Source organism: Stenella coeruleoalba, assembly GCF_951394435.1.
Source record: "Stenella coeruleoalba genome assembly, chromosome: 17".
Taxonomy (NCBI): domain Eukaryota; kingdom Metazoa; phylum Chordata; class Mammalia; order Artiodactyla; family Delphinidae; genus Stenella; species Stenella coeruleoalba.
The window spans coordinates 18,526,633-18,553,705 of NC_137163.1; the positions used below are offsets into that span (position 1 = coordinate 18,526,633).

At 41.4% G+C, this 27,073-nt stretch overlaps 1 protein-coding gene across 6 annotated transcripts in view; it reads left to right on the forward strand.

Moving 5' to 3' along the window:
* The window catches only part of ENPP2 (ectonucleotide pyrophosphatase/phosphodiesterase 2), a 76,089-nt gene extending 58,466 nt beyond the window's left edge, over nucleotides 1-17,623 (forward strand). For 3 of the 6 annotated variants that reach the window (XM_079901178.1, XM_079901179.1, XM_079901182.1), the window contains 7 exons: nucleotides 3,741-3,815; nucleotides 5,131-5,267; nucleotides 6,249-6,384; nucleotides 7,083-7,160; nucleotides 10,333-10,465; nucleotides 12,346-12,502; nucleotides 17,037-17,623. In XM_079901178.1, coding sequence (XP_079757304.1) covers nucleotides 3,741-3,815; nucleotides 5,131-5,267; nucleotides 6,249-6,384; nucleotides 7,083-7,160; nucleotides 10,333-10,465; nucleotides 12,346-12,502; nucleotides 17,037-17,207 — 887 coding nt within the window. In that variant the 3' untranslated portion in view covers nucleotides 17,208-17,623. The remainder of the gene's footprint in view (nucleotides 1-3,740; nucleotides 3,816-5,130; nucleotides 5,268-6,248; nucleotides 6,385-7,082; nucleotides 7,161-10,332; nucleotides 10,466-12,345; nucleotides 12,503-17,036) is intronic. The other 3 variants (XM_079901183.1, XM_079901180.1, XM_079901181.1) reach the window with 1 other exon arrangement.
* Nucleotides 17,624-27,073: the final 9,450 nt, after the last annotated feature.

Genomic DNA, 27,073 nt, shown 5'->3' on the forward strand with positions numbered 1-27,073 from the left:
GGTTAGAAAAATGACTTCAACACTAGTAATTCTTGTTAACTTTAAAGCAGTCCTGAATAGCTAGAGAGGGAATATTAGGCAAGTTATACATAGAAAGCCAGTTCTTGAAAGTCATAAAGAACAGTATTTTTTTAAAAAATAAAACAATCAGGGCTTCCCTGGTGGCTCAGTGGTTGAGAGTCCACCGGCCGATGCAGGGGACACGGGTTCGTGCCCCGGTCCAGGAAGATCAGACATGCCGCGGAGCGGCTGGACCCGTGAGCCATGGCCGCTGAGCCTACGCGTCCGGAGCCTGTGCTCCGCAACGGGAGAGGCCACAACAGTGAGAGGCCCGTGTACTGCAAAATAAAATAAAACATTTATTTATCCACATAGATATTTGGCATTGTTGGAGGTAGAGATACAATGGTAAACAAAATAGATAAAATCTGTGTCCTCATTAAGTTATTATTTTATTGTGAGATTTAGCCAGTTGATGAATTACAGCATAGTGGTTTTTTTTTTTTTTTTTGGTACGCAGGCCTCTCACTGTTGTGGTCTCTGTGCGGAGCACAGGCTCCGGACGCGCAGGCTCAGCGGCCATGGCTCACGGGCCCAGCCGCTCCGCGGCATGTGGGATCTTCCCGGACCGGGGCACGAACCCGTGTCCCCTGCATCGGCAGACGGACTCTCAACCACTGTGCCACAAGGAAAGCCCCGAGAGTGCTGTTTCTTGACAGCATTGCCACCTGAAAGTTATGGTTTCTAAAAATCTTAGTCTTTATTTTTAAAATTAAGTATGCATGTTAGTATGCTTGTTGCAGTGATTCATCAATTCAGTAAATATTTCTTGTCTGATAGTGATAACACTCACAGATCTGCCCAAGTCACCCAGTCTTCTGGTATTATCTTTGATTGTTCCTTAGGGTTTCCCTTGGATTCTCTTAAAGTCACTTACTTAGTAGCTGTGGTCCTAGAATGCAGAAACTCCTTGGAAAAATCCTCATTACACAAAATAAAATCAAACTTTACAGCCTGACTTTTAAGATCCTCTTTACCTTTTGTTTATAGCCTCCAAATGAGAGCTTGTAGATATACTGTTTTCAAGTTTGGTTTAAGGGTAGCCTTTAAAACAAAACCAACATCTTTTTCTTTTGGGTAGAAGAAAACCCATTTTAGATTTTGTACAGAAATGCATAACCTTCAGTTTTGTTCTGAAGGACCTCTTGAGGGTAAATAAGGTGAATAATCACCTTCCCCTAGGATTATTGTGGTATACTTTTTTTTTTTTTTTTTTGCGGTACGCGGGCCTCTCACTGTTGTGGCCTCTCCCCTTGCGGAGCACAGGCTCCAGACGCGCAAGCTCAGTGGCCATGGCTCATGGGCCCAGCCGCTCCGCGGCATGTGGGATCTTCCCGGACTGGGGCACGAACCCGCGTCCCCTGCATCGGCAGGCGGACTCTCAACCACTGTGCCACCAGGGAAGCCCCAGCATAGTGTTTTAAGGGTTGAGGTAAGAAAGAACAGGACCCTACCAGAGGCATCAAATCTAATCCCAGAGGAGGTTGACATGGCAGTAAATGCTAGTAGACACTTCTAAGGCAAAGGAGGAGAAAGGACGTAGGAAAAGGAAAGACCTTGGGTAGAGACTTTGTGGTAAAATGTAAGAGCATAATATTGTGGGAGTAGATGTTTAAAATAAAAACAAAAAAGAGGAGAGATTTTCATGTGGCTCTCAAGTCAGCCAGCTAATCTGTGGGAATATGAATCAGGAAGCTGAAGAGGGAAAAGAAACACACACTCAAGTCTGGATGACCAAGTTTTGGAAGACAAAAAGAATGAGCGCTGGGGAAGTCCACACCACTTAAAAAGATTTGCCTCACAGTATTTTGCCGACGTGGTATCTGGAGGAGAACCGTGGCATGTACCAAAAATGCCAGCCACTATTGTAAACAGGGAACTGGAGTGTGGAATGGAGGCTCTGTCTGGAATTTCACGGAGTAGGAACCCAGCCTGGGAAGACACAAGCTATACTAGATCCATATCAAGAAATCACGAGGAACATATTTCAAAAGCAGAAGATTGCAGGCTCATCTCCAGGGTGGCTGGTCTCTAGATGAAGCACTTATGTGTCCAAAGAGTGAGCTTCAAGTACACTCTTCTGGCTCAACAAGGGACTTTTTGCTAAACAGAAATGCAATGGGTGACTTGTCTAAGATGTCATAGGGAGTAGCAGGCTGTGACCAAGAACCTGTGATTGTTTGATACCCTGATAAACTGAAAAAGGGAAATCTAAATTTTGTTTCTGGACCTTAAAGTGTTTCTTACTGCAAAGATGATTTCACCTCTTTCTTAGATGAAGCTATTATGCAATAGGAAGACCCAAGTAGATTCTTTGGGTCAGTTGGGGAACTTGGTTGGATATTAGGAGACTGCCAAAGCCACTACATTTTTTTTTCTTCATGTCATACATGCTCAGTTAACAATTGAGAAAAAGTTAGTCAGATGATGATATATTTGGGCTCCAACTGTGTGCCAAAAACTGCAGTTGTGCATATCTTGGGAGCTATGACACCCACATTTCCAAAGAAAATTGAGTTTCTACATGCAGAGCAGAAGCATGAGTAGAGATGGAGAAGCTTAACTGGAGAAATCTTTCAGGAGAAAGTGACTCTTAAGATGTCTCTTCCCCTCTTGTCCTTTTCTCCCTCTCCTCCCCATGTCTCTTTCATGGGAGCTGAGCTATGTGACCATATTATTTGTCATCCCCTTTTGAAGGTGAGAAGGACAATTATGCCAGGGCAACAGGCATAAATGGGATGTGGGGTCACTCTGGCTTAGCTTCATAAGTTCTGTAAGGTCCGTACTGATGCCACCTCATCCCCATCTGCGGCATGCCTCATGCTCTGTTTTCCTGTTCCACTATGTAGATATCTCTGATATAGTGAGCAGCATATTGCATTTTAGTTATTTATGCCGTGTTTGTCTCTCTAATTGAACTGTGAGCTTCTTGAGGGTAAAAGCTCTATCTTTTTTTTTTTTTTTTTTTTTGCGGTATGCGGGCCTCTCACTGTTGTGGCCTCTCCCGTCGCGGAGCACAGGCTCCGGACGCGCAGGCTCAGTGGCCATGCCTCATGGTCCCAGCAGCTCTGCGGCATGTGGGATCTTCCCAGACCGGGGCATGAACCCATGTCCCCTGCATCGGCAGATGGTCTCTCAACCCATGCGCCACCTGGGAAGCCCAAAAGCTCTATCTTAATTGTCTTTACCAAGTATCTCTATTCCATAGCCCAAGGCCTGACACAAAGAAGGTACTCAGTATATGTTTGATGAGGGGGGAATACATTAATGAAAAATTTGGAGGGAGATAAGTGACAGGACTGGTGGAGAAGTTATTCCCAGTAGAGAGAAAAGGAGTCATATATATAATAGCATAGAGTTGTTGACAATGATTATGAGCAGTATTACAAATCAATCAGCCTTCATGGAATGGAGTGCTATGTTGAGGAATGGTGAGAAACAAGGAGGAACCAGAGTTGGTGGAGTCTATAGATTGTCTAAGAGTGTTGACTGATGGCTGCTCTAAAGAGGGGTGTTGCATAGAGGACTATGGCTGCTGTTTTGTTGTCCTCTTAATGGGATAGATTGGATAATATGCCAGGTTTGCATCTGAGCTTGGAGGAATGTGTTGGGTAAGCATTAAAACTTGAATGATAAAAAGAGAATAGCTTCTCAAAGAATCTTGATACTTCTGCTTCCAGCTGAAACCAGGAAATTCAGAGGCAGCAAAAATGAAATCAAGGAAAACGTTAATGGAAATTTTGAAGCTAGAAAAGGTTTGGTTTGAGTTTTGAAGGAAAGTCTGACCTGGTAAACTGCTCCCAAGTACTACTGTTATGATTTGCTGGCTTTTCATTATATTTCATTTATACGATATTAGCATATTATGTTCTAATTCTTAGGGGTGGGTCCCCAAATTTGGTAGCTTTACCAAGACTTCTACATTTACTGCAATGTTGACAAAGCCCAACTACCCAGAACAGGCTTGTGCTGTGAACTGTGGGCTGTTTTGCCTCAAATCAGCAGTTCTACTTGGGAGGGTCTTGCAAAGTAACCTACAAAGGGTTTTCTCTGTTACTTGTGTAGAATGGTAATACTTTAATTAAAGCAACATGTATACATAATTTAGTAAGTGCCAGAACTGACTTTTTTCTAATAGAAATCATAGTAAAACAATTTTTTTTTTGGATTATCACTTAGGGGATTGTGAATTGCCAAAGCCTCAGTCTCTCAATATTTTGGTCTGCAGGACCCCAATTTCTATGAATCTATGGCAGTTCTGACTTTAGCCTGTCTAAAATGGGCAGATCAAGCTTGAGGCATTTATTGTGGGCGTAGAATGAAGGTTTGCACATTAATCTCCCATGTCTTCTTCCTAGAAGAATAAAGTTTCAAACCTTTATTTTTTCCTAAGAGGAGAGCTTCCTCTTAGGGGTCTGAATCTACATTCTGGGGTCTTAACTGAGTTCTTTGGTAACCGATGACCTCCCTTTTGTATTTAAAGGACCCCCTTGAATGCCACTTATTTTATCTATACATGTTCCTTTAAGTTCTTACCTAAAGAGTTTTCCTCCATGTCACAAAGCTACTTACTTTAAATGCTCATTAGTACTCACTTTTTATGCTGAAATAATGCATATTTGAGTTGCAGTTTACAAATAATGATCAAAGAGTACCTTCCTCTTAATTAAATCTTTGGTTAATTTGATGAGCCTTTCCAGGGTCAAGTGAATTAATTCTATAAAAATCTAATGGTCTTGACTTCCCATTCAGCTGAATCATTTCAAAATTTAATAAATAATTGTCTTTCCCATACAGATTAAAATTCTTTATAACTGAAAAAAACCATTCAAATAAATATGGTATTTACATTACAGTTTTGATAACTGTAAGCCTTGACCCACGCTTAGGTGATCAAATAAACCACAGAAGTGTTAGGAAAACTAACCTGATTAAATTAAGAAGAAGGAGCTACATTATTAATAAGTAAGCAAGCAAATTGTGGACAATTTGACTCTCTTTCAATATTTCTTTAACATTTGATGTACAGTTTAATATGAGTTTAAGACAGTTTATTTTTTTCTTTCCTAGAGAGACACCTCCTCTATGGACGGCCTGCAGTGCTTTATCGGACTAGATATGATATCTTGTATCACACTGACTTTGAAAGCAGTTATAGTGAAATATTCCTAATGCCACTCTGGACATCGTACACTGTTTCCAAACAGGTCATTGAGAAAACTGGGTTTCATGTTCTTCATGTCATTACGCTCCTTGCCTTAAGATAATGATTGTTTGCTGAACAGAATTGTCTTAGACAAGATTTTAAGTTTTCCTGATGAAAGAAATCCTATATTGGATCTGTTGTAAAATATTTTGAATTAGACTTTCTGCAGTGTTCTAAAAACTTCATGGTAATAGGTGAAATAGCATAGCATACTAATTCTTTTAGTTTTTTTTTACTCTGCTCGACATGGTCCACTAGTTACAGAAGCCACCAATATCTGGCCATTTGTTTTAATAGACTTTATTTTTTAGAGCAGTTTTAGGTTCAGAGCAAAACTGAATGGGAGGGACAGAAATTTCCCATAAACCCATGGCTCCACACATCTATAGCCTGCCCCACTATCAACATCCTGTTCTTTTTTAATGAAGGTTTTTATGTCGGGGTTTCAGTTTTGGTAAAGATGAGGTAAGAAAGTTTATATCAGGAATTAGAAAAATTCATTGGGCAGTTGAACTATGTTTTTAAACTCTGAATACAAATGACTATTTCCACTGCCCCAAACACAGCTTCTTATTCATTTGTACTCAGGCACATACAATACATATATAGTCTTTTTTTAAAAATAGGAGATATATCTATATTATTTCTCAGAATATTATTTTTTAAGCTGTCTTATGTGGAATCTCATTTGTTATATCAACAGTGAGATTTCTGCCTTGCGTATTATTGTTTCACCTAAGACTGATCAGAGAGTCCTGCTACTAAAGACATAACAGTTAAAAAGTTACTAGCTTAGTACATTTAAAACTGAGGTCCTTAGAAAAAAAAAAAAAGAGTCAATATCAGAATATGAGCTATAGTAAAAGCTAATGGGGCTTTGATTCTGGCTGTCTGGAACCGAACGATCTGGCTTCAGTATTTCCCTGTTGGTTTGGTGTTGTCTGTGCCGTGGCATTGCTGACTACCTGTGACTACCATGCAGGCTGAGGTCTCTGGCATCCCTGAACACCTGACCAATTGCGTCCGGCCTGATGTCCGTGTTTCTCCGAGTTTCAGTCAGAGCTGTTTGGCCTACAAAAATGATAAACAGATGTCCTATGGATTCCTCTTTCCTCCTTGTAAGTTACAGATAGCAGGATCTGACCATTCTAGAGGGATGTTATTTTGTGGAGTCTGGCGTGTGCAACTTGGTATTTAGGATTTCAGTGGTTTTTAGGTTTTCTAAAAAACCTAAAAACCAGAGGGGCGCTCAAGAGATTGAGGAGATGAACTTCTCTGGGAGCCTTCCAAAAGCAGCCGCCAGAAAAGAGACCAGCTTTCACAAATCCTATTCCCGGGGAATTCTAAAATGCAAGGGAATATTCTGTGTGTCACCTGACATCACTAAATGAGCATCTGAAAGTGAAATAGGAAATTATTGACATAAATCTTTTACATAATACTATAGAGGTGATCTCTTAAGAATACATGAAGCCCTTTAATTCTCTCTCATTACCTTGATGACATTTTTTTAAAAGTCCAAATTATGCCAGTAAAATCAAAGAATTCTTTTATAAAATACTTAGTAGACCCAAGACTAAGTAGGAAGAAAAAGAATCATAAAAATTTTTTTAAGGAGAACTATTGAGAAAAGAGATTGAAGAAAAGAGATTGAGTGGGAAGGGAAGTAGGAAATGGTATATAAAGAATGGGATAAGTAGGAATAAAAGAGTAGATACATGCATTTCATGCTGTTTGGACCATTTTAGAAGATACCTTTTTTTATTGATGTCGATTTTATTATGTAATGGGCACTATTTGTTTTCCCAATGTTTAGATCTGAGCTCTTTGCCAGAAACTAAATATGATGCATTCCTTGTAACCAATATGGTTCCAATGTATCCTGCTTTCAAACGTAAGTCTAATATTTACCTAGTAGACTATTATTTGTGGAAAGAAATGTTTCTAAATTTACCACTTACCTTTCCTACCTCTCTATTCATTTTAATAATAATAATACCTTTCATGTGTTTAGCCTTTATAATTTTTGAAGAACTTTAATGTAAATTCTCTACTGCTAAGCCAAAATATGAATCTGTGAGGGAACTTGGCAGGTTTTTTTTTATCCCTTATTTATAATTAAGAAATTGAAGTCACAAGAAGTGACCCATGAATGGCAGAAGCTGAGCTAAACCAAGTTTGTGCTTTCCTTCTAATCCGGTGTTCTCTCTATTTCAATGCTCAGTGGTTTAAAAGAGTCTTCTCTGTATTTTGGAGGCTACCTGACATTTAACAGCATCTGTATTTATTTATAGAATGTTACAGTAAAAGCCACTAACACCTTTTTCCTTTAGTGGGATGGTGATGTGTTCTGAATATTGACCCCAAAACCCAGCAAGAGCTTAAAGGGTCTTCTGAATCATCAGAGAATTAAGTTCAGGAGGTTTTAGGGCTGTGCAAATTATATACACTCATAATTTCTTTGTATATGACATAAATATTTGTGGATGGTAGTGATGAAATGAATGGTATAGGCACAGTGAGCCCCAGTCCCAAAACTGAGTTCTGGTCTCTGGAGTGTGAACACTGGCTATGTGATCATAGAAATGCCATTTAGCCTGTCATTTATAAAATTATGAGATTTGATTGCATGACTTCTATGGCTTCTGTGGATTTGTAACTTAACTGTCCAATGACAAAAACAATCCATTTTCTATTTCTGCTAACAAAGCATTCATTCATTTGCCTATCCATCCATATTCCCTCCATCCATGCATCCCTCCATCCATCCAACCATCCATGTATTCAAAGACAGAGAAAGCATTATAGAGTAGCTTTGCCCTCCCTTTGGTTTATTTACAGTGAGCAGACATATATGCTTATAGGAAAGGTAGGAAAAGGGAACACTTCTACATAACTCCACTTTCTAAAGGAGTATTGGGCTGTGTTACATGACTCTCAGGGCTGAAATAAAGTCTCAAAATAGGACACGAGATGGTGGAATGTCATCTACAGAGCCGAGCCTCCTCAACTTGACGTTGGTGAAATGGCCAACACGGTTTAGAGAAAAAAAAAATGTTTATTTGATGTCCTAAGTTAGTAAATAAAGGCTTATTCAAAGGTAGAATCTCTTGCCTATGAGTGAAAAATTAAAGTATGCTTTTAAAAGGTTTCCTCGTTTGTTCTCAGCCCCAGCTGAGAAATGTTTCACAAACCCCCGTAGATCCATTTGTCCTAATATTACATGGAATGCAGCTTCATTGAATTTCCACAAATCAGGGTTTCCTGGATTTCTTTATCCTTTACTGATGCCTTTTTGAGCAAGCAGCAATAAAGGAAGCACACGGTACCACCCTGAGGCTGGTGTGGCCAAAGGCCTTTCACAGAGGGCCCGCTGTCCTCCTTCACTAGGGGAATGGTTTTCTCGCATGCCACATTTCTGCGGGTTTGGCCTTTTGACTGTTCTCATTGTTATTTCTTTCCCTCTATGGCTCTCCAATTTTTACGCTTAAGTTAACATTTGAACTTCTTCCCCACTGTCCTCATTTCTTTATTGCAAATAATTATCCATGGTATTTTGGCTCTGGTGGGCTGCTCTGTCTTTCTCATTTAGAATAGAGGATCAGCAGTTGAAGCACTATGGGAAAAATGCCCAAGCATTTTCTAATAAGGGGAGGTAAAAAATGATAACAGCCTGAACCTCAAAACCCCAATGTAGAATAGAGCATGTAAGTTAAATCTAACATGTTAGAGCCAACTTCTTTGGTTTGCCTTTCCTGTCGTCTTCTGTTATTCCCTTCTTTTGCCTTTTCCCTTTTCCATTCTGCCCCTCTCCTTCCCCTGTGATTGACTGTCGTGTAAATTGGAGCTAGCAAGGCCAAGGAAATCCTCTCTAGAGGATGACCATGAAAGTGAGCAAGGAATAGCGGAGGAGAAACTAGGCATGCCTAGTCAGGGGACGTGTTTTCCAGATGAAGGGAAAAGCATATGCAAAATCTTACTCTGAAACAAGTTTAGTGAGTAGGGAGACAGGAAGAAAGGCATGTACCTGAGGGGGAAAGGAATAGGAGGAAAAGTCATGGAGGGAAGCAAGGGCCATGGTGGAAAGTTGGGATTTTATTTTAATTACAGTGAGAAATCATCTGGAGTGTTAGAGGTGGGTGTTGCAGAAATGTGATACAATCACATTTATAGTGTAAAAGGATCCATGTGGCTACTCCAAAGAGAATGGGCTGCGGGGAAGGAAGAGTTTCTCCCAAGGTGCCAAGTAGTCTTTTGTGGTAGTTCATTGCAAAGAGGATAGTGACTTAGACCAGGGTGGATGCAGTGAAAATTGTGAGGAGTGGTCAGATTTGGAAGACTGGGATGTATTTTAGAGGTAGCACTAACGGGACTTGTTCACATGCATATGAAGTAAGGAGAGAAGTCAGGGATGAATCCTAAGATTTTGACCTGAACATCGGGGTGAGTGCAAGTGCCACTGGCTATGATGGAGAAGCCAAGAGTTGGATCAGGAGTGGATGAAAAATCAAGAATTCTGTTTGGATAATTTTTTGTTAGATATGATTATTAGGTTTTCAAATGCACCCTGAGAGGGCTGGTTGGATAACATGTCTGGAGTTGCCTGGAAAGGTTAGGGCTAGAGACATAAACTTGAGAATTAGCCCATCTACGACATGTGAAAGAAGAGAAAGTAGATTAAAGCCTTTTTTCAATTTCCCACAAACACCATACTTCCCCTGTTGCACATACTATTCTCTCTGCCTGGAATGTTGTCTCCACCTCTTTGCCTCAGAAACACCCACTTGTCCTTCAGATCTCAGCCTAGTAACCACTTCACCCGTAAATCCTTCCCTGACTGGTTGGGCTACGTTAAACTCCTCTACCATTGTCTCCGTATCTTTCTCTTGGCCGGTTCATAAATGACACACCCATTTATGAACTGGATTGGATGGATTGCTCTTAAGAATCACAACAGATCTACTGTCTCTTGGCTTGTGACATTTGGCTTGTTTAATGCATCCAAGAGAGAATTTGGCCAAAGCAAGGAGTTTTGTTTACGGAGAACTGATTTTGTTTTTGTACAGGAGTCTGGAATTATTTCCAAAGGGTTCTGGTGAAGAAATATGCTTCAGAAAGAAATGGAGTTAATGTGATAAGTGGACCAATTTTTGACTATGACTACGACGGCTTACATGACACACAAGACAAAATCAAACAGTAAGCTTTTCATTCCCACGCAACGTGTGCTTTTAAATTCCAAGATCTCACTCAAGAATATTTTTCAAATATTCACGTACTAGAGAAGAGCTGATACCTCTTAAACCTGTTGCTCTTCGAATCTCCTTGTGATTTCTTCAGTTCTTTTGGACCTGTGATTAAACGAGGCATTGGTGGTTGGAAAGGAATTAGGATTTGTGGTAAATAAATGCACTTTTCATTTTCATGAAAGAAAATGTATCAAAAGATTAGAAATTTTTTTAACTTTATTCTTCAACAACTCTTTAGTGGGAAGATGATAATTTTCACTTGTGTTCACTATTTGGGGGGGACTTTTAGAATTCCTTAGGTTTTCTGAGTCAGTACATTTCAATAGGAAATTACATATAAACTTTGGTCAAATCTCATTTCTATCCCTCTCTGTGGTGCTATTAGGGATATAAAAGGATGAGGCATACTCTGTTCATAAGGAACTTACAGTCTGGTGGAGAAAGTAAGAAGATATAAATACAACAAATTCATAATAGGTCATCATTTAATTTTTTTTTAAGGAGCTGATATACCTAATATTTGAAGAACTCTTTTAAAAGATTTTTTTAATTTTATTTTTGGCTGCGTTGGATCTTCGTTGCTGCATGCAGGCTTTCTCTAGTTGTGGCAAGCGGGAGCTACTCTTCGTTTCGGTGTGAGAGCTTCTCATTGCGGTGCCTTCTCTTGTTGCGGAGCATGGCTCTAGGCACGCGGGCTTCAGTAGTTGTGGCACACGGGCTCAGTAGTTGTGGCTTGTGGGCTCTAGAGCGCAGACTCAGTAGTTGTGGCACACGGGCTTAGTTGCTCTGCGGCACGTGGGATCTTCCCGGACCAGGACTCCAACCTGTGTCCCCTGCATTGGCAGGCAGATTCTTAACCACTGCACCACCAGGGAAGCCCTCTTCATTTAATTTTATACAAGCATGAAACAGTTAGAGAGCAACACAAAATATGAGAGGGTTTCATTGTGATTGACAGACAGACATAAAATGCTAATTTTTTTCATATATATAACTAATAAAATAGGTGTTATCCTACCCCCTTTCCAGTCATCCATAAGAGAAATTTTATCCTACTTGTACATTTATTTTATTGCTGATTATTGTCATAGTTTTCAGCCCAAATTATACTGTTAGTTCAATTATAATTTCAATATTTTGAAATGATTAAAATTAAGATAATAGAAAACCAGGTAAGGAATTATGAATTTCTATACTATGCTCTACTCAAAATAATTTTTTATACTTTTGTAACTCATCAGTAGCACTCAGTTCTTAGAATTTTCTTTAGTAAATGAATTCTCTGTACCAACTGTACCAAGTTCAGGATCTCACTGTGGCTGGAAGGGCTATCGCTCTCCTAGCTCCTGTGTTTTCTGCCTCTGGTCCATTTCATACAAGTCTATGAAAGTTCTTTTCCTGAAACATGGATCTCATAATGGTACTTCCTAGCACAGAAACCTTCAGTGGAGCATTACTGCCTGAAAAATAGTGCCCAAACTCTACAACTTTGGCACTCAGAGCCCCCCTTACTTTGGCTTTTATTGACTCTTCCAGACTTACATTTGTACTCCATTGACCTATGCATTATGTCCCGCCTCTGAGAATTGGTTCAAGCTGTTTTCTTTGTCTGGAGTATCTTTTTCTGTCTACCAGGTTGAGAGAAAGAGGGGATTCCAGGCATTGAAAACATGATATTCAAAGATATAGAAGTGGGTTAACACCTGTAAGTGAAAAATGACTCCATTGAGTGAAATTTAATTTTAGTGACTTGGGCAATAGTCACTGGCCACCATTTAAAAAAGAAAGCTACTACCTCGGCTATAGTTTGATTTTGCCTTCCTGTTTCAGGTATGTGGAAGGCAGTTCTATTCCTGTTCCAACTCACTACTACAGCATCATCACCAGCTGCCTGGATTTCACCCAGCCCGCCGACAAGTGTGACGGCCCCCTCTCTGTCTCCTCATTCGTCCTTCCTCACAGACCAGACAATGATGAAAGCTGCAATGTGAGTTCAAGAACAGTGTCCTTTAGGATTTGCTGACAGAATTCATCTTGGTGTCTTAATTTATATTCCCACCCTTGAACTAGGACATACTTATCATAAAACATTTGCACTACACAAATGGGTATACAAATTGGGTCTTTAGAAAGGACCCAAAGGAAACTTTGCATAACACTTGGGAACTTTGTGCTCTAATGGCTTTTTATTTTTCAGCATAGGGGTGTGTGGGATGTGTGTGCATTTAATGTTGTTCTATTTCTGTGTTTGATTTTGGCAAACGATAGAAGTGCCCATGTTTTCCATTTTGCAAAAGACAGATATTTTGTAGAAAGTGAAAAGTAAGACAATTTTGGTAATTACTGAAATGAGGGAAGAGTTCTCAGGAGCTCATTATATCATTCGCTCTACTTTTGTGGATGTTTGAACATTTCATTCATAAAAACTTTTTTAAAAAGACACACACACAGGAATATATACTTTACAAATCAGAGTTTCATTTGCTACTAGTTATGAGGGCAGACGTAACAGGTCACCCCATTCTTAAATAGCACAGATGACTCTTGATTCACTTATTCCAACGTGAAAGGAGGACGGCATGGCAAAAAATCCTCAGGAAGGCAGACAGGATCCGTGCTCTGTGCTCCTGGCTCTGTACTAATGCTGCACTCAGGGACAAATCACATGATTACTCCAGGTTTCTTTAATGTGATGGAAATCCTGTGCTCCAAGGTTGATTTTAGAAGTAATAGTCTCTATGCTTTTGTTTATATAATAGAATAGGAGATAAAATCTATAGAGGAAGATTTTTAGTCAAAAAGCAGTACTCAAATTCCTTAATTAGGTAAGGTACCCTGGGAAAAATGATGGCGTGTTTAACATAGTCACACTCCAGGCAGCCTTCAAGGGGGAAAGTAAATGAAACAAGCATAGAAATTGCTTCACTAGAAGGCAAAGACCCTTAAGAAGAGCTTCAACAGAGATTTTCAGCTTCGTGGACAAGGCAGCTTTGGGGCTACGGCTTCAATTACAGGTGAAGATTGAGGCTAGGACCATGCAAAACAAAATAACAGGTGCAGACCAAAAATTGAAATGTGGCTGAAAAAGCTAATTAAGTTGGCTAGAATATTGGAAATGAGGATCATAGTGGGAGGTAAGGTTTTAAAGTTTGCATGGAATCAGATTTAAAGTAAAAGTAGTCGTGGTAGTAGTCATAGCGGCCATAGTAGTAGTAGTTATCATTGATTGAGTCCATGTTGCTATCCAAGTACTCTGCAGGTCCTCTCATTCATTACTTCTGATCATCTCATTACCCTATTAGGCAGATATATATGAGCTCCTTCCCCTCCCCTTTCATTAACTCTTGAGAAACCTGTAGCTCATAAAGAAAAAGTATGTAACATGGTTACTGGTTAGTCAGTAGAAAAGTAGAACTTTAGATTCAAGGCCTCTGATTCCAAAAGCCCATCCTTTTTCAAACTTATCAGATTTCTATAGTGGAAGCTTGGGGCCTGAAAACTTTTTTCTCATTGCACAGACATTAGATAACCACGGAAAATGTTTAGGCATAAGAGCAACATTGTAGACTCTGTTTGGGGGAGATAAATTTGAATTGGAGGGGATCAAGCATGGTCCTCAAAGGTCTTTGGCAAGATTCCCAGGATTGAGGGAACAGAATTTGAACTGGGTGTGGTCTTGGAAATTTCTAAAGGAAGGTGGAAGGCAGCAATACTGTGCTGGAAGGATAAATAAGATCTTAGAAATAATTGGATGGGAGGTGGAGAAGCAAGGGAACTTCAAGTGAGAGAGGAGCTGTCCTCAATTTATTGGCTCGACTTTCTCAATTTCGATTGTTCACAGCCCTCGAGACTAGGTAATGGCATACCCGAGAGGGATGTAGTGCCTCTGCATAGCATGATGTACTTTTTTGAACTTCAGTTTTACTAAAATCTTGTTGTGGGGAGGTAAAAGTTTTGCAGAAAAGGAAACACATATTTTATGGAGTTAAATTCAAAATTGCCATACATGTTTAAGATAAGGCAGAGACTACAAAGACATTTCAGACTTAAAGTAGGCCATTTAAGAGACACCTCAATTCCTGGGGAATGTATGTTCACATTTCCCTGTCATTAGGGGAATTTGGTGATGCAGGAGTTTGAAAAACGTTGTTCTGAACTCAGCTCAGAGGCAGTTCTTTATTCACCCCGATGTTACATCTGACAGATGAAATCCACTGATGTCCTCATACATCTTCCTCTTTGCACAGAGCTTAGGGGTATTTCTTATAGAGTTCAAGGCCAGCATGCCTCTTATTGAAGAACCCCCTGCCTACGTAGACACCTGTCCTTGCCTTAAAGTCTACCTTAAGACTTCTGGGACTTGAATTCACAAATTCACTTGGGAGGAAGTTAGGGGGAAAAGGCAGGTGAAGGATAAATGTCCATAGCAAGAAAAACACTAAGCAAGTTCCTGGACTGTGCTTTCGTTTGCATTAATGTGTAAATTTATTTTTAAAGTTTTTCTTTTCCTCTCTTGGAGCACATGAACTTTTATTCGGCTTTTATTAGTTTTGCATTTTGTACTAGAGTCTCCTGCAGCAAATCCTTCTGTGGATTGCTAGCAAGAGGCAGAAGGCCTTTTCTTCAAGTGTAACATAGCCCAGTATTTTGACTAATTGGAGGCCGGATTTTAGCCTGTGAGAACCAGAGGAGAATGCCCCTCAAATGAAATTGGCAAATCACTTCCCAAGGAAAGAAATAGCCAAAGACAGATTTTCCCCCAAATTCGTATAATCCCGGCTAGCCATTATTTAAATTAGGAAAAACCTTTTCACTTCTTGTCCACACATTCAAATGACTTACATTTACAAAGGAAACATTAGACTTACTGACCATTGAAAACTCAAATAAATGAGTTGAATATGAAAATTCTCCCGAAAATATCACTTCATGCTTACTCTGCTTACTCTGAGGGGGTCCCGACCCATTTGGAGACCTCCTACTTCGTTAATTATGTGGTCACACGGAGGATTGGTCAGTACCGTTGTGGGTAGAGTTATATTTAGGCCTGTTCTTTCCTATGACTCGCAGAGATCTTGGTTAGCTTGGGTTAGGAGGGTGGGGCGTGGAGGGTTAAAATCCTTAGTTCCCCCAGCCTGCAAAGCAGTTTCTTCCTGTTTCTTCATTTTGCCTGGGATGGCCAGGCATCAGTTTCCTGAACCAACATCCTCCTGTACATATTTAGCACTGCCACAAGCTGCCGGAGCTCCCTGTCCAGGTCCGTGTAGGTTGGAGCTTTCTGAGAAAACCCAGTGCAGGTTCTTGGGCTTTGGTGGGTCGTTCATTGAGACCACTTGCAGTCAAAGACTTGGGCGAGGGCATGCTTGAACGTTCTCAGCCCTGGGACGCACAGCTACCCTTCGACTTGTAGAAAGACTTTTGGAAGCCATTGCAATTCCGGAGGCATTTGGGAATAAAATTATTGGCAAAGACCCTCCTGCCCCATGTCTACTGACGAAGGTAGACATTTCTCCATATTCTCAAGGTTCTCAGATCTCGTTCCTTCTCTCAAGTTCCCTCAACAGTGAAAGAAGATATTTTTTAAATGTAAAGGACTGCTTTATCTGCACTGCCTTTTTGTTTCTACTTAGATGTGGAATAAATTGTTTAGTGTGGGACATTTAAATGTCTTTCATCTCGAATTTGTGCCAGTGAGGCAATTTTTGGCAAGTAGTTAAGACAGAAAGAGATTTCCTTCCTTCCCATCATGGGAAAACCCATGATGTTGTTTCCTTACTTTACTCATTTTTTTCCCCTTCTTCCTTCCTCTCCTTCCTCCTTCCCAGGGAGCTGAAGTAAACATTATTATTCTTATGAACCAATGAAGAAACCGAGGCCTAGAGAGGTCAAGCAGCTTCAGCAAGGTCTCACAGCCAGGAAGTGGAAGAGTTGCGATTCCAACTCAGGCCTCTTGGGCCCCAAAGTGCCAGGTGTATCAGCTGAGCTGCTTAGAGTCGAACTCATTCAAATATCAATTCACTGCCGTCTAATAGAGGATGTCCTTGATCTAGCACATTCTTCTGAAGGACTAGAAATGCACACACATCATTTTGTGCATTGGGCACAAGCTCTTTCCTTTCCTTGGGAGGCAGAGGAGCATTCCTAATTCCTCATGCTCTGTACTTCTCATTGCAATTTGACAGCAGGGGAAAGAAACACATCACTGAATTCTCCAGGGCCTTTGGTTTTCCCAATTTTGATTTATGTTAGGAGAACATGTTGCATCGAATGCCGTTTCGCACCACACATCTGGTTTATTTGGTACAGCTAATTGCTGCTGAAAATGTTCACAGCCAAGGGCCCGTATTTGTGGCCCATTGCCAGCAGCACTGTGGGAGAGAGGCGGGGAGGCCAGGAAGGAATAACACGCCTTGGCTTTGGGTGCAGGAGTATGTAGAGGTCATTTGTGGACGTGGAGCAAATGGACCGTGTAGAGAAACTCCTTTGGAAAATTCTGACTCTGTACTCCCTTTCTGTTGCAGAGCTCAGAGGATGAGTCCAAATGGGTAGAAGAGCTTATAAAGATGCACACGGCTCGGGTGCGGGACATCGAACATCTTACCAGTCTGGATTTCTTCCGCAAGACCAGCCGCAGCTATCCAGAAATTCTGACGCTAAAGACATACCTGCATACATATGAGAGCGAGATTTAACCTTCTGATCCTCTGCGGTGCAGTCTTATCAACTGGTGTATATTTTTATATTATTTTTGTATTTATTAATTTGAAACCAGGACATTAAAAAAAGTTAGTATTTTAATCCTGTACCAAATCTGACATATTACGCCTGAATGACTCCACTGTTTTCCCCTAACGCTTGATATAGGTAGTCTTGTGTTCTGAGTAGAGCTTGTAATAATTACTGCAGCTTGCGTTTTTAGTGGAAGCTTCTAAATGGTGCTGCACGTTTGATATTTGCATTGAGGAAATATCAATTTTTCAATGCACAGTTGCCACATTTAGTCCTGTACTGTATTGAAATACTGATTTTGTAAAGTTGCATTCACTTACTGTTAATTATGACAGACATATTTAAGCCTTATAGACCAATCTTAAATATAATAAATCACACATTCAGTTTTCTTCTGGTTTTATTTGGTCTTTATTTCACATAAATTAGAGTGTTTGCTTCTGGTATAGTTCATGCATAAAAGGTACACATTTCTTGTATTGGGCCCTCTTCTTAGTTGGATGTAGTTCACATAGAAAAAAGGACATCCTTAATATTCAACTGTGGTGGCCCGGATGAGGTAGATGAGGTACATATCTATGGGAAATCAGAAGGGCAGAGGAAACAGAACTCCTGAATATCTCTCTCACCTATCTATTTTAAAAATATCTTGAAGTCTGGAGGAACAGGTTCTTCTGATCAAGTTGTTTCAAAGCTTTTATTAGGGCTTCCCTGGTGGCGCAGTGGTTGAGCGTCTGCCTGCCGATGCAGGGGACGCGGGTTCGTGCCCCGGTCCGGGAAGATCCCACATGCCGCAGAGCGGCTGGGCCCGTGAGCCATGGCCGCTGAGCCTGCGCATCTGGAGCCTGTGCTCTGCAACGGGAGAGGCCACAACAGTGAGAGGCCCACGTACCGCAAAAAAAAAAAAAAAAAAAAAAAAGCTTTTATTAGACTCAACAGAGACTATATTAAGGCTATATTCTGTATAAGTATCAACGTAAGAACCGGGGAGGATATAAAGAGGAATAAGACACTGGGATGAAATATAGACATAAATGTGTAATTAACCAATCAAAGTTGAGAATAATAAATGCCAAGTGAAAAGTGTTAGTAATCACGCAATATGACAGAAGGGCCTGAATGATAGGTGGGGTGATTTTTGATCGACTCAGTTGTGGCTTTAAGTAATAATGACGCACAAAGCAAGGAATCATTCAGAGATTTTCAGTCCTTCTGATTGTGTCAGGGAGAACGCTGCATCTTAGTATCGCCATGTCTCTAACAGTTAGTAACCTCCCATAAGAAAAAAAAAAACAGCACTTTTTTTTCATCATGTTAATTTTTACAGTAGCCACCTTTTATGGTCAGTGAAATGGGTTTTTAATTTCTATAAATTCTCCTTTAAAAGTAAATCTGCGTAAGAAGGAAGACATTGTGGGGACTTCCCTGGTGGCGCAGTGGTTGAGAATCTGCCTGCCAATGCAGGGGACACGGGTTTGAGCTCTGGTCCGGGAAGATCCCACATGCCGCGGAGCAACTAAGCCCGTTCGTCATAACTACTGAGCCTGCGTTCTAGAGCCCACGAGGCACAACTACTGAGTCTGCAAGCCACAACTACTGAGTCCGTGAGCCACAACTACTGAAGCCCATGTGCCTAGAGCCCATGCTCCTCGACAAGAGAAGCCACCGCAATGAGAAGCCTGCACACGGCAACGAAGAGTAGCCCCTGCTCACTGCAACTAGAGAAAAGTCCGTGCGCAGCAATGAAGACCCAACACAGCCAAAAATAAATAAATAAACAAACAATTTTATTTAAAAAAAAGAGGGAAAACATTGTGTGAAATAAAAAATACATAATAACAAAAGTAGGACAGATGGTAGTGGGGATATGCGAAAAATCATGAAGGTGGTATGAGAAAAACCGATGTTTGGGAAACACAGATACGGGAATACGCTGGAAGAAATGAACATGGTCATACTGTTGACATCTGTATTTATCCAGCAGCTGCGATAGTCCAGGCACGCCTCTGGCACTTCATATGCTTTGTCTGTAAATATTGAAAAGTGAGGAGCTCAGAGAAGATTTTATGGAAAGGGGAAGCATGAAGCTGGGAATGGAGAAGGCTTGAATTGGGCTTTGTAGTTTGGGGTAGGTAGTGTGGAAGTGAAAGCGTGGGCGATCGTTAGTCAAATTCATTTCACCTGCCTTCATGAATCAAAAATACTTGCGTGTCCTCCAAGTGGCATGTAGCCTAAACAATAGGTCGCTTGCCCAAGTTGTTTTCCAGGAACCTGGAGTCAGCTTTGTCTAGTTTGAGCTGAGCTGGTTAAGACTGGATAGGACCACCAAGCCTCCAACTGGGCATGCGCGAGTGTCCACTCTCGGTGACCTTCTGACATCACAGGGCCAAAAACTCCACCTTCAGATCGTGCTAAGCGCCTCCATTTTTTAATGTGCAGAGGCCTGTGGCTTAGTTAGCCCTGCACAGAATGATGATTGACTACTGCACCTTTTTCCAGTCACCTTTCCTTACAATCCTTGTGCTCCCCAAGCCTCAGACCGCCCTGCTTCTTTATTTTTTAATCCCAAAAATACCCCGCGCTCCTTGCCTTCTGGGAGGCGGCTCTGAGATGCCTCCTCACTTGGCTGCCTTTCAAATAAATCCTCTCTCTGCTGCAAAACTCAATGTCTCAGTGTTTTGGTCTGCTGCAAGTCAGGCAAAACAAACCTGGATTGGTAACAAAAGTATGGTAGAAATGAATTGGGATATCACTCATCATTTATTTAATATTCAGTAATGATTGATTGACCATCTACTGCATGCCAGTACCTATGCTTGCTGTTGAGGTTAAAACTAAATAAGATAAAACATGGTTCCTGCTGTTGCAGAACTTGCACTTTAGTGGGAGAACGAGACCACTTAAAAAACCCCAGGGTTTAGTTGTGATGTGTGCTGTGAGAGGATAACAGGTGCTGAGGGACAAGGGGGTGGAAAGAGAAGAGCCTTCGATGACACTACAGCCAACACTTGAGGGATGAGAAGAAATGGCCTCAAGAACAAGGATGAGAAGGTAGAGCAGGGCCAAGGATTAGGGGTGGGGAAAAATCTTGGGATGCGTGAGGGTCTGAAAGAAAATAGGTGTGGCCGAACACAAAGGTGGGGTTGGTTGGGAATAGGTCAGCAGATCCTAGTGGGCCCTGCTGAGGATTCTATTCTAAGTGCAACGGAAAATAATTGAGAAGTTTCAAGCCAAGGTATGACAACATTCAATTTAAGATTTCAGTGTATTGGCATGGATATGCAATAATTACATAGTATGCTCTAAACGTAATTCCACATAAAATACGTCTGATATGAGAGAGTACACCTATTAGGTGCAGTAATTCTGCATTAATACTCCCAAAAGTAGCATTACAAGAGAGAAGTGTTAATTCTACTTTTTAAAAATATTTGCAAGCTCCTTGCTTAGCTAGATTTGCACATCACCTCAGATTGAACTCTTCTAAAAATAGGTTATACCTGAGGCTTTTGGGCAAAGCAGCTGCAAATTTAGTTGAGTACCGTTACTCTATTTTTAATCCTTAGGTCAAGTCTTTCTTTCTCATAAATAAACTCCATACCGACCACTGTATATTTCAAGTGAGTGGTTTTGCCGATAAACACATGTCATTAATTGTGGGGTTATTCGTGAAAGTCTCTGAATGGACAGGAACTCTATTAAAATGAGGTCTGGAAGACTATTTTAAGTTGGGGTTGTTTTTTTGTTTTTTTATTGAGACCTTGGTCCATTCATGCTTTCATTGAGCCCGTTGCCAACTGCTTGCTAGCACGGTGGTCCTGTTCTAGTGGATGGATTCAGAAAGTGACTCTCTAACACGAGCTCATTGTAAATAGAGTAAACCAGGGAAGCAGCCACAGAGTTTCTCGAGGGTAAAAACATTCTGAATTGTTTTTAGGAGGGTTGACTTAAAAAAAAAAATAATCTAAGCAAAAGCAGTGTTTGGTGTCAATCGCGTTTGCCCCGGATTCCAGTGCCCATTATTCCTTGCGGTGGCTGGGGGGAGGGGGGCTGTGGATGAGGTCTTCATCCCTCCTGTTTGTGTTCCTCTGACTTCAGCTGTCTCTCCCTATGTCTTTGCCGAGTCAGGCTGGGGCTGCCCTGCGGGTGGGAAGTGGTAAAGGCAACGGGAATTCTCCCAGGAGGAGAGGGATTGTATGCGATGGTGAGGAACAAGATTTAGCTCTTTGAGTTTGTAGGCTGGGGTAAACAGAGCCTGCTAGAGGCTCAGCCAACAGCGGCAGTGGTTCCTGTTTGGGCTGCACTTCTAGGAAGCGCGTGTCCTTGATCCCTCTTGTTCCCGCTCCTGGCAGGGATGTCCAGTTTGGGCTGGAATATGAAAGTGGAAATTGTGTCCCTGTCCTTTGAAATTTTGCACTCTGGTTCCTGGGAACAGGCAAAACTCCAATCCCTGTTCCCTCTAATTCCCCCTGGACTCTGTTCCCTCTAATTCCTTCAGGTGGTTCTTTTCCTGCCTTTCAGTGGAGACTCAGGTGCTGATTAATGTTCAGCTGAACATTTGAGACCCTTGGCAGTGTTCTTTATACAAAAATGCATGAGAAATAGTTTTAACTTTAAAAGTCTTACAGTACAGTGGATCATATATATGTTAAAATATAGTTACAATGCAACATACGTTTAGTGAGAACAGAAAGGAAGAGTCACTCTACCTTGATGTGGAAATTAGCATTTATTAAGCACCTACGATATGCCAGACTCTAAGCTAGTTATCTTACCTATGTTATGTTTTTCACTGCTATTAACAGCCCTGAGGTATGTACAAAACCCCACGTTTCATAGCTGAGAAAAATTAGGCTAACTGTTGAAAAACGAGTTGTCCACAGCCACATAGGTAAAGAGGAGAAAGGCAGTGTTTGAATCCCTCTCTCACTCCAAGAGCCATGCTATTCCTGCATGCCAAAATGCCTTTCAGGTAGGAAGAGGGGAAGAGCAGATCAGAAAAGACATTGAGAAGTGATGACATTCAAGCAGTAAGAAACCTGAAGAATTAGTAAATGTTTTTCAGGGAGAAAATGAAAGAAGGCAGTTCTAGCAAACATTTGCAGAAGTAGGAATTCTGAAAGATCAATCGTAACACTGTCAGGGAATGGAAATTAGTTTCGTGGAGCATATGCTCGTGCTGGCTTTGGAACTGGGGTGTGGAGACTAAAAGTTAGACTGGTAAGGCTGAGTTCAAGTAATAAAGGAGCTTGCTGAAAGGATTTAGGCTTCATCCTGATGGAACTTGTTTACTATGAAGACCAATCCACTCAAGATTGTGACTTAGGAAGCTCCATCTTCCTTCAATGCATAGCATAATTTGGGTAGGCATCTAGTAAAGAGTCTTATTGTTACTGTATATGGGTGAAGGCCCAGACAGTTTCAGTAGTTTGGGGGATGGAAAGCAGGGGAAAATCTGACAGATACATAGGACGTTCAATTGACAGAAAGAGGGATGATAAGCATAATTCAGAGGCTTTTAATTTGGGCAGTTGGGGAAATGATGGGGCCATCACCCAAAAATTCCAGGAAAAGGAACAGGTGGAAAGATGCTGGAGTAACAAGGAGACAATAAATTAAGTCATTCATTTATTAGGGCTGAAATGGAAGTGTGAACAAGTCGTCTCGGCGAATCTGACCAGGAAGCAAGGGAAGTAGGAGACTCAGTATAAGGAAAAATCTGCACACCTGGTATGTAGGTGTCAGTTAATACAATACACGTGGGCCCCACTACCCTTGTAAGGTATATAGAGTGAGAGAAACCAAGATAGAGGAAGGAGGCCAGCATTTCAGGGCAGAGGAGAGAAGACAAGGCCGTATTAGGCAGTGGGATAAACGCTGGAGATTTGCAGGTGTACTCTTTTGTGAAAACCTAAACCCACTGATGATGTGGAAAGAAACAGTCTTTAGAGTTCCAAGAGAGAAAGGGAACTTTCCTGGGATTCAGGACAGAGAGAAGTCTGTGGATCTGAGCGGTGGTTACACTCTAGGATGTGCTGTATGATCCTTTTAGAGAGATGGAGCCCTAGGTCCTGGAGGTCCTGGCTGTGGCTTGGAAACAGAAGATGGGCAAACCTCAAGGGACCTGGGGATATGCACAGTGTAGATATCCATGCCTGTTGTATTGGTTTGGCCAAACAATTTGTTTGTTTTTTTCATAACATCCTACGGAAAAACCTGAACCAACAATTTGGCCAACCCAATACTTCTCCTGTTGTTCTCCATTTACTAGATTCTGGTGTAACCTGGAGGGGAAGATGGAACTCTCCGTAAAGACTGAATTAAAACATCATGTAGGGCTTCCCTGGTGGTGCAGTGGTTGAGAGTCCGCCTGCCGATGCAGGGGACACGGGTTCACGCCCCGGTCCAGGAAGATCCCACATGCCGTGGAGCGGCTGGGCCCGTGAGCCATGGCCGCTGAGCCTGCGCATCTGGAGCCTGTGCTCCGCAACGGGAGAGGCCACAACAGTGAGAGGCCCGCATACCACAAAAAAAACAAAAGCAAAAAAAATCATGTAAGCCATGTTAGCTGGGATCTTAGATCTTAGATTAGAAATGAAATTTATTTTAGGGAAATAAAGTTAGGGAGTGAGATACATACCCGCTACATCTGGAAAATGCTTAGCACCATGCTTGGTACATGTCAGGTGTTCAAGAATATTGTCTAAATAAAAATGAGCCAGGAAAAAAATTTTTCTTTTAAATAGAAGGAGCAGCTTGAGAGGTAGGGAGAGAACGGGGAAAGAGGGAGTATTGTGAAATGCAAGCATAGAGACACTTTCAACATGGAGGAAGTGGTCAGTGATGTCAACTGCCAGAAAGAAGTTAAATTAGACAGGAATTTGAAGGAATCCATTGAATTTTGCAATAAGGTGGTCATCCATGACCTTCCTGGAAGCACCTTCAATGAATGTACTGAGAAACAACCAAAGTGTACTGGGACGAGGAGAGAATGGGAGACCACGCGAGAGGCAGTGAGTGGAGACTGCCCTTTGAAGATAGGAAGTAGGAGAAATAGACAATAATTGCAAGAGGTGGGTAGAGTTGAGGGAGGACTTCCTGCTATTTAGGGTGGAAGAAAGCTTTCATAGGCTGTTGAGAAGATTTGATAACCCTGGAAAGGCCCTCATGGGTAAAGCCACTGAATTATAAACAAATTTGAAATTGAAAGCAATGAATAATGGAGTCCTCTGTCACAGATTTGCCTTCAAATTAAGGAACTAATATAATTTCCTCTCGGGATAAGTGTTAGTACAAAACATATGATGTACATTGTACTTTGCAAAATGGTGGCCTGCAGGCTGGATACAGACCACAGATTGCTTTGTTGTGCCCACATGGTATTTAAAAAATACATTAGGGGCTTCCCTGGTGGCGCAGTGGTTGAGAATCTGCCTGCTAATGCAGGGGACACGGGTTCGAGCCCTGGTCTGGGAGGATCCCACATGCCGCAGAGCAACTAGGCCCGTGAGCCACAACTACTGAGCCTGCGCATCTGAAGCCTGTGCTCCGCAACAAGAGAGGCCGCGATAGTGAGAAGCCCGCGCACCGCGATGAAGAGGGGCCCCCGCTTGTCACAGCTAGAGAAAGCCCTAGCACAGAAACGAAGACCCAACACAGCAAAAATAAATAAATTAATAAACTCCTGCCCCCAACATCTTCTTAAAAAAAAAAAAATACATTAGATGCCAAAATTTAGAATCAACGGATTGCAGATTTTTGACCTCTCTTAAAACATTAAGCGTTTTTTACTTAGTCATTGTTTATAGGCTATGGTTCCTGTCAACCATCAGCGGAAGCCTATTTGGTTGCCTTTAGACAGGGCAAGCATTCTCTAGAACAGGGTTGGCAAAGGTTCTCTGTAAAAGGCTTTGCCATACAGCCTCTAATTACTCAATTCTGCCCTTGTAGAGTGAAAGCAACCATAGACACTACATAAATGAATGGGCTTTACTTTCTTTAATACCTCTCTTACTGTCCTTCTTTCCACCCCAGGTGTAGTACAAGTTGCCATTGTTTTTATTGTGCTGGTACTTTTGTTTTATTGTGCTGGTACTTATCCTACTGCATGAATTTACTTTGCTTGTCCTTAGGCATTTGATTTTGACCCCCAGGTAGGGTGACCAGATGCCTTGGGCTGACAGACTTAGTGCTAAAACCTGAAAGCCTTGGGCAAACCATGATGAGCTGGTCACAATATCCCTATGTTTACATTACTTTACATTTCTATTACCTACTTTGTCACAGAAAATGCATTGTCAGTTTCCTTAACTGATCTAAAAATCTTAATAATCTTTTATCTCTTTCTCCTCTAGGGCTTTGTTTGCCATTTCAGTAGTAACTCCAACCAGTGTTGTACTTTAATATATTTGTCTCCTCTAGCTCAAAAGTAGGGGATCTTGTCTTGTTCATCATTATATTCAGAGACATTTGCCTAGTGCCTCATATAGATTTGATTATCATTAAGCAATACATGAGTGAATGATGGGGCTTCCTCTCTCTTCAGCCCTCTGAGATAATGTCATTGTGGCTGAATAACTCTAGGATGAGATGAAGATAAAATGGTAATCCAGAGGCCCACACCTCCTGAAATGAACACTGTGTTTCTTCTTTGTGTTGATAGCGTTCACCCTGGGCTATGATAACACCCCAGCCAGAGACTTACAGTTTTTGTCCTGTTCTTCCACTTTGGTAAAACTCAGTTGCCCACCTGGTCAAATGACGCCCATCCCTCTGCTGTGCCCTTTCACATAAACAGCTTGAATCTGCAACATGAGGAAAAACCTTGGGGCTTTGAAATCAGATGTAGGTTCAAGCGTGGACTCTGTCACGTACTAGTTCTTGGTCATGTTTCTCACCTGTGGCCAGCTCATGTGTAAAATAAGAATGCTTATATGTACCTCTTTGGATATCTAAGAAAATTAGAGATAATTGTGGACTGAAAAAAAATGCACAACCTCAACGTTGAGAATGATGTGTTATTCGGCAGATTTTCTGAGGACTTAAGACAAGAGGCCAGCCTCTCAGATCCCTCTGGGGGACTGCTCCGAAGAGGCAGGAGGAGCCAGGATATAGAGGAGATTTTGCAACAAAAACCAGGTAGTGGGCGCATCAAAGATCACTGTTCATTAAAGAAAACCAGGCATCTCAAGTCAAGGAATTTAGTGCTTTTCTTTGTATGGGAAGATTCAAGAGTCTGGCTCATTGAAATCATTCCTTTGATATGCACCTTAACTAACTAAGTCTAAGACTGGTATCCTGTTTTGTTTTGGTTTTTTTCATCCCAGATTTCCTGAGTGCACAGCTGGGGGCTGCCACAGCGACTGCTGGTTTGATGGCTGCAACATCCCTTTTCTACTGATACGGCAGGTGATATTCTTCATCCACATAATGAATGTGCAACATCTAGCGTTATGCCTAGTTCAATGAATATTTAGTATCTCCACGGGAAAAAAAAGAAGAACCCAGAGGCGCGACAATGGGGATCTATACTAATCATATTAATATATTGAAAACGTACCGTGTTTCAGACACTGCGTGCAGCACTTCACAGGAGTTATTGTATTTAATCCTTACAAAAATAACATGATCTACCGTCCTGGGAATGACGGTGTTCCTGGAACACAGGACTTTTAGCTCTAACATTTGGAACAGCCGCAGGCACGCTGGGACGAATTGGTCACCCAAAAGCCCATCAGTTAAGTGTCTTAGTGGGCCCATTTTATAGACGTGGAAGCTAAAGCTTAAGGAGGTTAAGGAACTTGCCGAAGATGGTACATCTGTGGCAGAG